The sequence below is a fragment of the Pan paniscus genome, chromosome 16 (genome assembly GCF_029289425.2).
Source record: "Pan paniscus chromosome 16, NHGRI_mPanPan1-v2.0_pri, whole genome shotgun sequence".
Taxonomy (NCBI): Eukaryota; Metazoa; Chordata; class Mammalia; order Primates; family Hominidae; genus Pan; species Pan paniscus.
The window spans coordinates 38448201-38461573 of NC_073265.2; the positions used below are offsets into that span (position 1 = coordinate 38448201).

Sequence of the window (13373 nt, forward strand, 5' to 3'; positions counted from 1 at the left end):
TTAGGAGCAGGTTATTTAATTTCCATGTATTTGCATGGTTTTGAAGGTTCCTTTTATAGTTGATTTCCAGTTTTATTTCATTGTAGTTTGAGAGAGTGCTTGATATAATTTCAATTTTCTTAAATTTATTAAGGCTTGTTTTGTGGCCCATCACATGGTCTATCTTGGAGAAAGTTCCATGCCCTGTTGAAAAGGATGTGTTTTCTGTGGTTGTTGGATGAAATGCTCTGTATATATGTGTTAAGTCCATTTGTTCCAAGGTATAGTTTCAATCCATTGTTTCTTTGTTGACTTTCTGTCTTGATGACCTGTCTAGTGCTGTCAGTGGAGTATTGAAGTCCCCCACTATTATTGTGTTGCTGTCTATCTCATTTCTTAGGTCTATTAGTAATTGTTTTATAAATTTGGGAGCTCTAGTGTTAGGTGCATATATCTTTAGGATTGTGATATTTTCCTGTTGGACAAAGCCTTTTTACCATTGTATAATATCCCTCTTTGTCTCTTTTAACTGCTCTTGCTTTGAAGTTTGTTTTGTCTGATATAAGAATGGCTACCCCTGCTCGCTTTGGTGTCCATTTGCATGATATGCCTTTTTCTACCCCTTTACTTTAAGTTTATGTGAGTCCTTATGTATTAGGTGAGTCTCCTGAAGGCAGCAGATAGTTGGTTGGTTAGTCCTTATCCTTTTTGCGGTTCTCTATCTTTTAAGTGGAGCATTTGGGCCATTTACATTGAATGAAACACTAGCTATTTTTAATACTGATTTTGTATCTTGCGACTTTACTGAATTTATCAGCTCTAAAAGCTTTTTGTGGTCTTTAGGTTTTTCTACGTATAAGATCATGTTGTGTACAAGTAGAGACCATCTGACTTCCTCCTTTCCAATTTGGATGCCCTTTACATTTTTCTCTTGCCTGATTGCTCTGGCTCAGACTTCCAGTACTATTTTGAATAAGAGTGGTGAAATTGGGTATGCTTGTCTTGTTCTAGTGCTTAGACAAAAAGCTTTCCATTTTTCCTCATTTGGTATGACATTAGCTATGGGTTTGTCATATATGGCCTTTATTGTGTATTGAGACATGTTCCTTCTGTACCTAGTATGTTAAGAGTTTTTATCATGAAAGAATGTTGAATTTTATCAAATGCTTTTTCTGAATTGATTGTAAAGATTATATGGGTTTTGTCCTTCATTCTGTTGATGTGATATATCGTATTTTTGGATTTGTGTATGTTGAACCCCTTCCTTGCATTTCTAGGATTAATCCCACTTGATCATGGTATATAATCTTTTTATGGGCTCTTGGGTTCATTTTGCCAACATTTTATTGAGGATTTTTGATTATATGTTCAACTGAGATATTGTCCTGTAGTTTTCTTTTTCTGTTGTGTCCTTGTTCAGTTTTGGTATCAGAATAATGCTGGCCTCATAGAATAGTTTCAAAGAATTCCCTGCCTTTCAATTTTTTTGCAAGTCTGAAAAGAATTGGTGTTAGTTCTTCTTTAAAGGTTTGGTAGAATTCATGGGTGAAGCCCTCTGGTCCTGAGCATTTCTTCGTTGGGAGACTTTTTACTGTTGCTTCAATCTTGTTCCTTGTTATTGGTGCGTTCAGGTTTTCTATTTCTACCTGGTTCAATCTTCTTAGGTTTTATGTGTCCAGGAACTTATGCATGTCCTTTAGGTTTTGCAATTTGTTGGCATAATAGTTGTTCACAATAGGCTTTAATGATCCTTTGTATTTTGTGGTGTCACTTGTAATGTCTCCTTTTCTGTTTTTTTAATTTTATTTATTTGTGTGTTCTCTTTTTCTCAGTCTAGCTAAAGATTTGCTATTATGTTTACCTTTTCATTTCATTAATTTTTGTCTCAAATTTACTTCTGCTCCGATCTTTATTATTTCTTTCCTTCTACTAATTTTGGATTTGGATTGTTTTTGCTAGAGATGTACCATTAGGTTGTTTATATGCAAAATTTCTACCTTTTTTTTAGTGGCTGAGGATTTATTTTATTTTATTTTATTATTATTATTTTTTTGAGATGGAGTTTTGCTCTTGTTGCCCAAGCTGGAGTGCAATGGTGCGATCTCAGCTCACTGCAATGTCTGCCTCCCAGATTCAAGTGATTTTCCTGCCTTAGCCTCCCAAGTAGCTGGGATTACAGGCACCCACCACCATGCTTGGCTAATTTTTTGTATTTTTAGTAGAGACAGGGTTTCACCACGAAGGCCAGGCTGGTCGCGAACTCCTGACCTCAGGTGATCCACCCGCCTCGGCCTCCCAGAGTGTTAGGATTACAGGCGTGAGTCACCGTGCCTGGCCTATTTTATTTTATTTTTAACTTTCGAGATGTAGTCTCACCCTGTTGCCCAGGCTGGAGTGTAGTGGCACGATCTTGGCTCACTGCAACCTGCACTTCCTGGACTCAAGTGATTCTTGCGCTTCAGCGTCCTGAGTAGCTGGGATTACAGGCATGTGCCACCATGCCTGGCTAATTTTTGTATTTGTACTAGAGACGGGGTTTCCCAATGTTGGCCGTCACACACACACACACACACACACACACACACACACACACACACGGCCTTTTCATTTCTACCACATGGCTGGGCTTCAAATTTTTCAAACTTGTTCACTCTGCTTCCCTTTTAAATATAAATTCCAGTTTCAGGTCATTTCTTTGCTTATGCATAAGAGCATAGGTTGTTAGAAGCAGCCAGACTACATCTTGAATGCTTTGCTGCTTAGAAATTTTTTTCACCAGATATCATCACTCTCAAGTTCAAAGTTCCACAGGTCCCCAGAGCAGGGGCACAATGCCTCCAGACTCTTTGCTAAAGCATAACAAAAGTGACCTTTACTCTAGTTCTCAAAAAGTTTTGTATTTTCATCTGAGACCTCTTTAGCTGGGACTTCATTGTTCATATTATTATCAGCATTTTGGACACAACCATTCTACAAGTTTCTTGGAAGTTCCAAACTTTCCCTCATCGTCCTATCTTTTTTCTGAGCCCTCCAAACTGTTCCAACCTCTGCCACTTACCTAGTTCCAAAGGTGCTTTCACATTTTCAGGTATCTTTATAGCAATGCCCCACTTCTGATACCAATTTTCTGTATTAATCTGCTCTTGCACTGCTATAAAGAAGTATCTGAGACTGGATAATTTATTTAAAAAAAGAGGTTTAATTGGCTCACAATTTTGCAGGCTGTACAGGAAGCATGGCTGGGAAAGCCTCAGGAAACTTACAAGCATGGTGGAAGACAAAGGGGAAGGAGGCACGCCTTACATGGCTAGAGCAGGAGGACGAGAGGGAGGGGAAGTGCTGTACTCTTTTAAACGATCAGATCTCGTGAGAACTCTATCATGAGAACCACACTCAGGAGATTGTGTTAAGCCATTAGAAACCACCTCCATGATTCAATCAACACCCACCAGGCTTCACTTCCAGCATTAGGTATTACATTTCAACATGAGATTTGGGTGGGGACACAGATCCAAGCCATATCATATGGGTCTAGGCATTGATCCCTTTCTTCTTGGTTTTCTAATTTGTTGGTATATAGTTGCTCATAATAGTCTCTAATGATGCCTTGACTCTCTGCTATCAGTTATGATATCTTTAAAAAAAATTCTCTGACTTTATTTATTTGAATCTTCTTTATTTTTTACTTTTTCTTTTTTGTTTGAAATGGAATCTCGCTCTGTTGCCCAGGCTGGAGTGCAGTGGCGCTATCTCAACTCACTGCAACCTCCACTTCTCAGATTCAAGTGATTGTCCTGCCTCAGCCTCCCGAGTAGCTGGGATTACAGGTGTCCACCACCATGCCTGGATAATTTTTGTATTTTTAGTAGAGATGGGGTTTCACCCTGTTGGCCAGGCTGGTCTTGAACGCCTGGCCTTGTGATCTGCCCACCTTGGCCTCCCCTCCCAAAGTGCTGGGATTACAGGTGTGAGCCAGTGCACCTGGCCTCTTTTTTACTTAGTGTGGCTAAAGGTTTTTTGATTTAGTTTATGTTTGCAAAACACCCACTTTTAATTTCATTGATTTTTTTTTGTAGTTTTAAATTTCAATTTCACTTATTTTTGCTCTGATCCGAATTCTTTTCCTCTACTAATTCTGCATTTCATTTGCTTTTGCCTTTCTCATTTGTTAAGATGCATCTTTAGGTTGCTTATTTGACATATTTCTACCTTTTTGATGTAGGTGTTTATTGTTTTAAATGTGCTTTTTTGTACTGCTCTTTCTGTATCATGGAGATTTTGATCTGTTGTCTTTTCACTCCCAATTGTTTCATGAAATTTAAAAATTTCTTAATTTTTTCATTGGCCCACTGGTCATTCAGGAGCATATTTTTTACTTTCCAAGTGTTTGCTTAGTTTCCAAAGTTTTTCTTCATGTTTATTTCTAATTTTATTTCATTATGATCAGAGAAGTTACTTGATATTATTTTAACTTTTTTGAACTTTTTGAGACTTGTTTTGTGGTCTAACTTAAGATCTATCCTGGAGAATATTCTGGGCACTGATGAGAAGAATGTGTATTCTGGGGCTGTTGGATGGAATGTTTTTATAAATATCCATTTGTTCTATAGTGCAGATTAAGTCTGATGTTTCTTTGTTGATTTTCTCCCTGGATAAATACCCCAGGGCTGAAAGTGAGGTTTTGAAATCCCCAGCTATTATTCTAGAGGCATCTATCCTTCTTTTTAGTTTTAATAATATTTGTTTTACATATCTGAGTGCTCCAGCATTGGGTGCACATATATTTACAATTGTTATATCCTGTTGCTGAACTGACTCCTTTGACATTATATAATGACCTTCATCTCTTTTTATAGTTTTTATCTTGAATCCTGTTTATTTATGCATAACTACTCTTGCTCTCGTTTGGTTTTCATTTGTATGGAGTATCTTTTTCTTTTTTTAAAAATTTTACTTTAAGTTCTGGGATATAAATGCAGAATGTGTAGGTTTGATACCTAGGTATACATGTGCCATGGTGGTTTGCTGCACCTGTCAACCCATCGTCTAGGTTTTAAGCCCCGCATGCATTAGCTATTTGTCCTAATGCTCTTCCTCCCCTTCCCCTCCACCCCACAATTGGCCCTGGTGTGTGTTCCGGAATATCTTTTTCTATTTTATTTTATTTTTTTTGGTCTGCATGTCTTTATTGATGAGGTTAGCTTATTGTTTTTGTTTTTTTAATCCATTCATCCACTTTGTCTTTTATTGGGAATTTAGTCCATTTATATTCGATGTTATAGTTATAAGGTACAGACTTACTACTGCCATTTTGTTATTTATTTTCTGGTTGTTTTGTTGGTCCTCTCTTCCTTCCTTCTTGTCTTCCTTTGTGTAAAAGTGACTTTTTCTGACAATGTTTTAATTTATTATTTAAAACTTTTTTTGGGCTGGGCATGGTGCCTCACGCCTGTAATCCCAGCACGTTGGCAGGCGGAGGCGGGTGGATAATGGGGTCAGGAGATCGAGACCATCATGGCTAACACGGTGAAACCCCATCTCTACTAAAAAATACAAAAAAATTTAGCTGGGCATGGTGGCGGGTGCCTGTAGTCCCAGCTACTCAGGAGGCTGAGGCAGGAGAATGGCATGAACCCGGGAGGTGGAGCGTGCAGTGAGCTGAGATCATGCCACTGCACTCCAGCCTGGGCGACCGAGCAAGAGTCTGTCTCAAAAACAAACAAACAAACAAAAAAACCCAACTTTTTTTGTATCTGTTACAGGTTTTTGTTTTGTGGTTACTGTGAGGCTTGCAAATAACATAACCAATTATTTTAAGCAGATGACAGCTTAACTCTGATTACAATGAAAATAAAAAAGAAATCAGCAAAAAGAAAACAAAAAAAACCCCCAAAACTTTACCTTAACCCCATTTCTTCACTTTGTCACTTTTTTTTTTTTTTGAGATGGAGTCTCACTCTGTCACCCAGGCTGGATACAGTGGCGTGATCTCGGCTCACTTCAACCTCTGCCTCCCGGGTTCAAGCGATTCTCCTGCCTCAGCCTCCCAAGTAGCTGGGACTACAGGCACCTGCCACCACACCCAGCTATTTTTTTTTTTTTTGTATTTTTAGTAGAGATGGGGTTTCACCATGTTAGCCAGGATAGTCTCGATCTCCTGACCTCGTGATCTTCCTGCCTTGTCCTCCCAAAGTGCTAGGATTACAGGCTTGAGCCACCATGCCCGGCTGCTTTGTCACTTTTGATTGTCTCTGTTTATATCTTTTTATGCTCAGAAAGCTGTTTCAGTTACTATTTTTGATAGGTTTGTCTTTTAATCTTCCTACTAAGATACGAGTGTTTTAACACTATAGTTACAGTGTTAGAGTATTCTGTATTCATCTGTTCATTTACCACTACCAGTGAGTTCTGTACCACCATGTGATATATATTTTTTTACATTAATGTGCTTTTCTTTCAGATTGAAGAACTCTCTTTAACATTTTTTGCAAGACAGGTCTGGTGTTGTTGAAACCCCTCAGCTGTGTTTGTCTGGGAAAGTATTTCTCTTTCATGTTTGAAGGATAATTTTACTGGAAATAATATTCTAGTTCAAAAGTTGTTTTTCTTCAACACTTTGAATATGTCTTCCCCCTCTCTCTTGGCCTCTAAGTTTCCTGCGGAGTTGTCTCCTACTAGACATATTGGAGCCCCTTTATATGTTCTTTGCTTCTTTTCTTTTTCTGCTTTTAGGATACTTTCTTTATCCTTGACCTTTGAGAGTTTGATTAATATATTAATTGAGTTAGTCTTATTTGGGTTGAATCCTTTTGGTGTTGTGTGATCTTCTTATACCTTAATATTTGTATTTTTTCTTAGGTTTGGAAAGTTTTCTATCAGTATTTCACTGAATAAACTTTCTACCCTGATCTCTCTATCTCTACATCCTCTTTAAAGCCAATAACTCTTAGATTTGCCCCTTTTAGGCTATTTTCTAGATCTTGTAGAGAGGCTTCATTCTTTTAAAATTATTTCTCTTTTCTCTCCTCTGACTGTGTATTTTTATATAGCCTGTCTTCAGGTTCACTATTTATTTTTCTTGATCGATTCTGCTGTTGAGAGACTCTGAGACATTTTTGAGTTTGTCAGTTGAATTTTTCAGCTGCAGAATTTCTGTTTGAAATTTCAAAAACTATTTTAATCTCGTTGTTAAATTTCTCTGGTAGAATAATGAATTTCTTCCCTGTGTTATCTTTAAGTTTGTTGAGCTTCCTCAAGACAGTTCTTTTGAATTCTCTGTCTGAAAGGACATACATCTCCATGTTTCTGGGATTGGTCACTGGTATCTTCTGTAGTTCATTTAATGAGGTCATGTTTTCCTGGATACTCTTGATGCTTGTGGACATTCATCACTTATGGGCATTGACAAATTAGATATTTATTTGTCTGTGTAGTCTGGGCTTGTTTGTTCCCTTCATTCTTGAGAAGGCTTTTCATGTATTCAAATGGGATTGAGTGTGTTGTGCTCTAAGCCTGTGGTCCGTATGGGCATATCGGCACAAGGAGGTGCTCTAAGCCCAGGAATGCTGCAATTCTTCCTGACATCTAGAGGCACTGCCTTGATGAGTTTGGGTAAGGTAAAGGAGAATTCTCTGGGTTGTCAGGCAAAGTCCTCTTGATATCTTCCCTTTACTCCTCCCAGTCAGAAGTAGTCTGTCTCCATACTGGGCTGCCTAGAGCACTTCCATGGCTTCCACAGCTGGCACTGTGCTGGGTCACACCTGAAGCCTGTATAATACTGGATCTTGCCTGGTTACTGCTGATGTTTATTCAAGGCCCAAGGGATCTTTAGTGAGCAGGTGAATCCTGCCAAGACTGGGTTCTTCTCTTCAGGGCAGTGGATTCCCTCTGAATGAGGGTGGGTCCAGGAACTAAGTCCTGGAATTGACAGCTTCAGGAATCTCCTTGGTGCTTTACTTTGGCTGAGCTGGTACCCAAATTGCAAGACAGTCTTCTGTACTCTTCCCACTTCTTTCCTTAAGCTAAAGGAATCTCTCCCCAAACTGCACTTCCTGGAGTTGGGTGCAATGCGATCAGGCACTCCCCTGGCTGCCACAGCTGGTGTCACACTTGGTCACACATCCCAAGTCTACTGCCTCCAAGGCCGGTGCAGTACCAGGGCTTGCCCAAGGACTGCAGTACTTGCGGCCTGACAGCCTCTTAAGCTTATTCTGGGCACTAGGCCAGTTTAGTTAGCCAGAGGTGAGGTTGGTTGGGACTCAGGTTCCTCCTGCTGAGATTGAGAATTCTGTCTTGCCCAGGGCTGATCTAAATGCCCCCTCCTTGGGTGCTAGCAGAGTTCTGCTGTTTTGTGTTTTTCTGTAACATGGCTGCACTGAGTTCCAGTGCAAAGACCCACACTCACTTCACCCTCCCTCCCCCAAACACAGTTTCTCTGTCCATGCTGGAAGGGATCCTGTAGGCAATGCAAGACTGTCTTTCCTGTCCTCTTCAATTCCTCTATCCCTGATGTTATGTTAAAACCAGGTACTGTGATTTTCAGGTACTCACCTGAATTTTCTGGGTTCTTATGAAGGTGTTTATTGCATAGGTAGTTGCTCAATTTGGTGTAAGATCATGGAAGGGTTCTATTTGGCCATCTTGCTCTGCTTCCCTTTATTTTTATTTACTGTTAAAACCTGGCTCATGGTCAGTTTTTTCCTGTATGTAAACTTTCTTGAGGTGCTTTTGTTTTATATATTAGCAATGATTAAAAAAGCTTTCTCTTTTTTCTAGGAGAGCATATAGATTATTGTGGATATTCTGTTCTTCCTATGGCTGTAGAACAAGATGTGCTAATAGCTGTAGAACCTGTGAAAACGTACGCTCTCCAACTGGCCAATACAAATCCCTTGTATCCGTGAGTATTTAAAATTGCTAGTGTGTGTGTGTATGTATGGTTCTGTTTGTACCCAAATGGACTCTTTAGGAGACATCAAATTTGTAACAGGTCATTTAATTTATTGATATTTTGTACCTGACATTAAAAAAATTCTAAGGCCATTATTTATTGTTTGTTCATTTTGTTCATTTGTCAGTTCATTTAAGGAATATTTATCAAAGACTTATCATGTGCTAGACATAGTCTTAGATACCAGGTGATACAAAGATAAATAACTCTGTCCTTGTCCGATAGGTACTTATCATCTATTGATCTAATTATCTCCAGCAAAGTCAGGTCTGATGTTTTCCTATGTTACTATGGCACCTTCTAAGTATCTTGTCATAGCATCTTATTATGCTGTATTATTATTATCTGTTTATTTACCTGTGTCACCCAGTAGACTGTAAACTCTGTGACTTCAGGCATTGTTGCCTCTCTTCTTCAATGCCCTAGCATATAAAACAGAGTCTGGTGCCTAATAGAGGTTAGTTTCTAGTACATATGCTTTATCAAGTTAACAAAGTCTTTAAAAAAAATCTTAGTTTGCTAAGATTAAAAAAGTTTAATAATGGGTATTGAATTTAATTAAATGTCTATTTAGAATTGAAGATCAGTTTTTTTAAAAATATGGTGAATTAGTCTGACGAATTTTCTAATGTTGAGCCCTTTTTGCATTTCTGGGATAAACTCTACTTGCTTCTAATGTATTATAATGGATTTGACTTGATAATTACAGAAAAAGATTTTGGCTTGTATTTGGCATATTATATGTTTGGCTTGTTCATTGGTTAGTTTATCTGCAATAACATTCATGTATTCGGAAAATATTTTTGATAAGACTCTATACCAGTTTGTGCAAGACGTAGAAGTTTTTTACTTTTATATGGAACTTACTGTAGAAGATCTGTTTTTCCTTTTCATTTCGCATGTTTGATAACATATCTTGTGTGCATTTTGGACCCTTGAAAAGCTCACATTATGTCAAACATATTTTCGTGTCATTGTGTATGAACATTTAAAAATCGGTGCATAATATTTTGTCATCTTGATTTAGTAAAATTTACTTAATCATTCCCACAATAATGAATATGTGGTTTCAGTTTCGTTTTTCACAAAAGTAGATCCTGAGACAGACCTGGATGAAGGTAGTATATTTGAGAAATGGTCCCAGGAGCAGTAGGAAAGAGCATGAAGAATGAGTTGGGCAATTAGAGGTGAATTATCAAGACATATAGTCCCTGCTAGAGGCAGGAGGCTTGATTCTACCAGGACCCCTAGGAAGCATGCAGTATGCCTCCTAGAATTGTCCATTTGTTTTAGCATTCATTGTGTAAGTATATCTTAATTTGTTTGTTTACCAATAATGGACATTTAGATCATTCCCAGTTTTTGCCTGTATGAATAATACTGCTACAAATATTTATGTACAAATATATGTGTGGACATATGTTTCATTTCTGTTGGGTAAATACCTATGATTGGAGTGTCTGGTTTGCCATTTATTTATTTATTGAGACAGGGTCTCACCCTGTTGCTCAGCCTGATGTGTAGTGGGGCGATCTCAGCTCAACTCAACCTCTGCCTCCCAGGTTCAAGAGATTCTCCCACTTTAGTCTCCGGAGTAGCTGGGACTACAGGCACATGCCGTCACACCTGGCTAATTTTTGTATTTTTTGGTAGAGATGGGATTTCACCATGTTGACCGGGCTGGTCTTAAGCTACTGACCTCAAGTGATCCACCTGCATCAGTCTCCCAAAGTGCTGGGATTGCAGGTTTGAGCTACTGCATCCATCCTGGTTTGCCTTTGATATGGTTTGGTGGTGTCCCCACCCAAATCTCATCTTGAATTGTAACTCCCACAATTCCCACGTGTCCTGGGAGGAACCTGGTAGGAGGTAATTGAATCATGGGGGCGGGTCTTTCCCATGCTGCTCCTGTGATAATGAATAAGTCTCATGAGATCTGATGGTTTTAAAAATGGGAGTTTCCCTGCACAAGCTCTCTTTTTGCCTGCCACCATCGATATAAGACGTGACTTGCTCCTCCTTGCCTTCTGCCATGATTGTGAGGCTCCCGCAGCCATGTGGAACAGTAAGTTCATTAAATCTCTTGCTTTTGTGAATTGCTCAGTCTCAAGTATGTCTTTATCAGCAGCATGAAAACGAACTAATATAGCCTTTTAAAGAAATTTTCTGGCTGGGCACGGTGGTTCACGCCTGTAATCCCAGCATTTTGGGAGGCTGAGGTGGATGGATCTCTTGAGCCTGGGAGTTCGAGACCAGCCTGGGCAGCATGGCAAAAGCTTATCTCCACTAAGAATACAAAAAAATTAGTTGGGTATTGTGGCATGCACCTGTAATCCCAGCTACTCAGGAGGCTGAGGCAGGAGAATCACTTGAACCTCGGAGGTGGAGGTTGCAGTGAACCAAGATTGCGCCACTGCGCTCCAGCCAGGGTGACAGAGTGAGACTCTGTCTCAAAAAAAAAAAAAAAAAAAAGATATTTTCTGCTTGCCAAAGTTGTATGATTTTACATTTTCACCAGTGGTGTTACTAACATGTCTTAAAATTTTAGCTATTCTCATAAATGTGTAGTAGCATATTTCAAGTTTTTAAATTTCTCTGATTAATGATGTTGAACATCTTTTCATCTACTTATTTGCTACCTAGATGTATTCTTTGTTGAAGCGTCTTCTCAAATCATTTCCCTATTTTTGAGTTTCTTATAGATACAAGTCTTTTTTTTTTTTTTTTTGAGACAGAGTCTTGTTCTGTCATTTCTGTGTTGGGACATTACAGGTCCTTTCTTCTAGGTATTTTGAAATATACAATACATGGTTGTTAACTATAGTCCCCCTACTCTGCTATAGACCATTAGAACTTATTCCTTCTATCTAACCGTATGTTTTTACCTATTTGCCAACCTCTTTTTATCCCCCGTTCACTGACCATTCCTCACCTCTATTATCTATCATTCTACCCTGTACCTTCATGAGATCAGTTTTTTAAGTTCCCACATATGAGTGAGAATATCTGATGTTTGTTTTTCTGTACCTGGCTTATTCCGTCCACATTGCTGCAAATGACATGATTTTATTTTTTTTATGGCTGAGTAGTATTCCATTGTGTATATATACATTTTCTTTATTTATTCATCTGTTGGTGGGCACTTAGGTTGATTCCCTATCTTTGCTATTGTGAATGGTACTGGAATAAACATGGAGTGCAGGTATCCCCTTGATATACTGATTTCTTTTCCTTTGGATAAATACGCAGTATTAGGGTTGCTGGATCATATGGTAGTTGTGTTTTTAGTGCTCTGAGAAATCTCCCTACTGTTTTGTATAATGGCTGCACTAATTACATTCTCACCAACAGTGTATAAGTGTTTCCTTTTTTCTGTGTCCTTACCAGCATCTGTTTTCTTTTGTCTTATTAGTAATAGCCATTCTAACTTGGGTAAGATGATGTCTCATTGTGGTTTTGATTTCCATTTTGCTGATGATTAGTGATGGTAAGCAGTTTTCATATACCTATCTGCCATTTGTATGTATGTCTTTGGAAAAATGTCTCTTCATGTTATTTGTCCACTTTTAAATGGGATTATTACTAGTTTTTACTATCGAGTGTTTTGAGTTCCTTGGATATTTTGGATATTAGTTCCTTGTTGGATGAATAGTTTGCAAATATTTTCTCCCATTCAACAGGTTGTCTCCCCACTGTGTTGATTGCTTCCTATGTGGGCAGAAGCTTTTTAGTTTAAAATAGTTTTATTTATCTATTTTTGTTTTATTTTTCTGTACTTTTGAGATCTTAGTCATAAAATCTTTGGCTATATCCTAAAGTGTTTCCCCTATATTTCTTTCTAGTAGTTTTATAGTTGTGGGTGTTATGTTTAAGTCTTTAACCTATCTTGGGTTGAATTTTGTATATGGTGAGAAATAGGGGTTCAATTCATTCTTCTGCATATGGGTATTGAGTTTTCCCAGCACCATTTATTCAAGAGGGTGTTCGTTCCTGAATGTATTTTCTTGTTACCTTTGTTGAAAATGAGTTTGCTGGCCGAGCGCGGTGGCTCATGCCTATAATCCCTGCACTTTGGGAGGCTGAGGCAGGCAGATCACCTGAGGTCAGGAGTTTGAGACCAGTCTGGCCAACATGATGAAGCCCTGTCTCTATTAAAAATACAAAAAATTAGCTGGGTGTGGTGGTGCGTGCCTATAATCCCAGCTACTCAGGAGGCTGAGGCAGGAGAATTGCTTGAGCCCAGGAGGTGGAGGTTGCAGTGAGCCGAGATTGTGACACTGCACTCCAGCCTGGGCAACAAGAGCAAAATCTCTGTCTCGAAAAAAATAAAAAAATTAAAAAAAAAAGAAAATGAGTTTGCTTTACATACATGGATGTATTTCTGGGTTCTCTCTTCTGTCCCATTATTACTTGTGTCTGTTTTGATACCAATACCTTGCTGTTT

At 38.6% G+C, this 13373-nt stretch overlaps 1 protein-coding gene across 10 annotated transcripts in view; it reads left to right on the forward strand.

The window, feature by feature from the left end:
- GALK2 (galactokinase 2) overlaps positions 1-13373 on the forward strand; it is a 175114-nt gene that overhangs the window by 52899 nt on the left and 108842 nt on the right. For all 10 annotated transcript variants that reach the window (XM_008956851.4, XM_055098569.2, XM_055098568.2 and 7 more), the window contains exon 3: positions 8755-8878. In XM_008956851.4, the coding sequence (XP_008955099.3) occupies positions 8755-8878 (124 nt within the window). The remainder of the gene's footprint in view (positions 1-8754; positions 8879-13373) is intronic.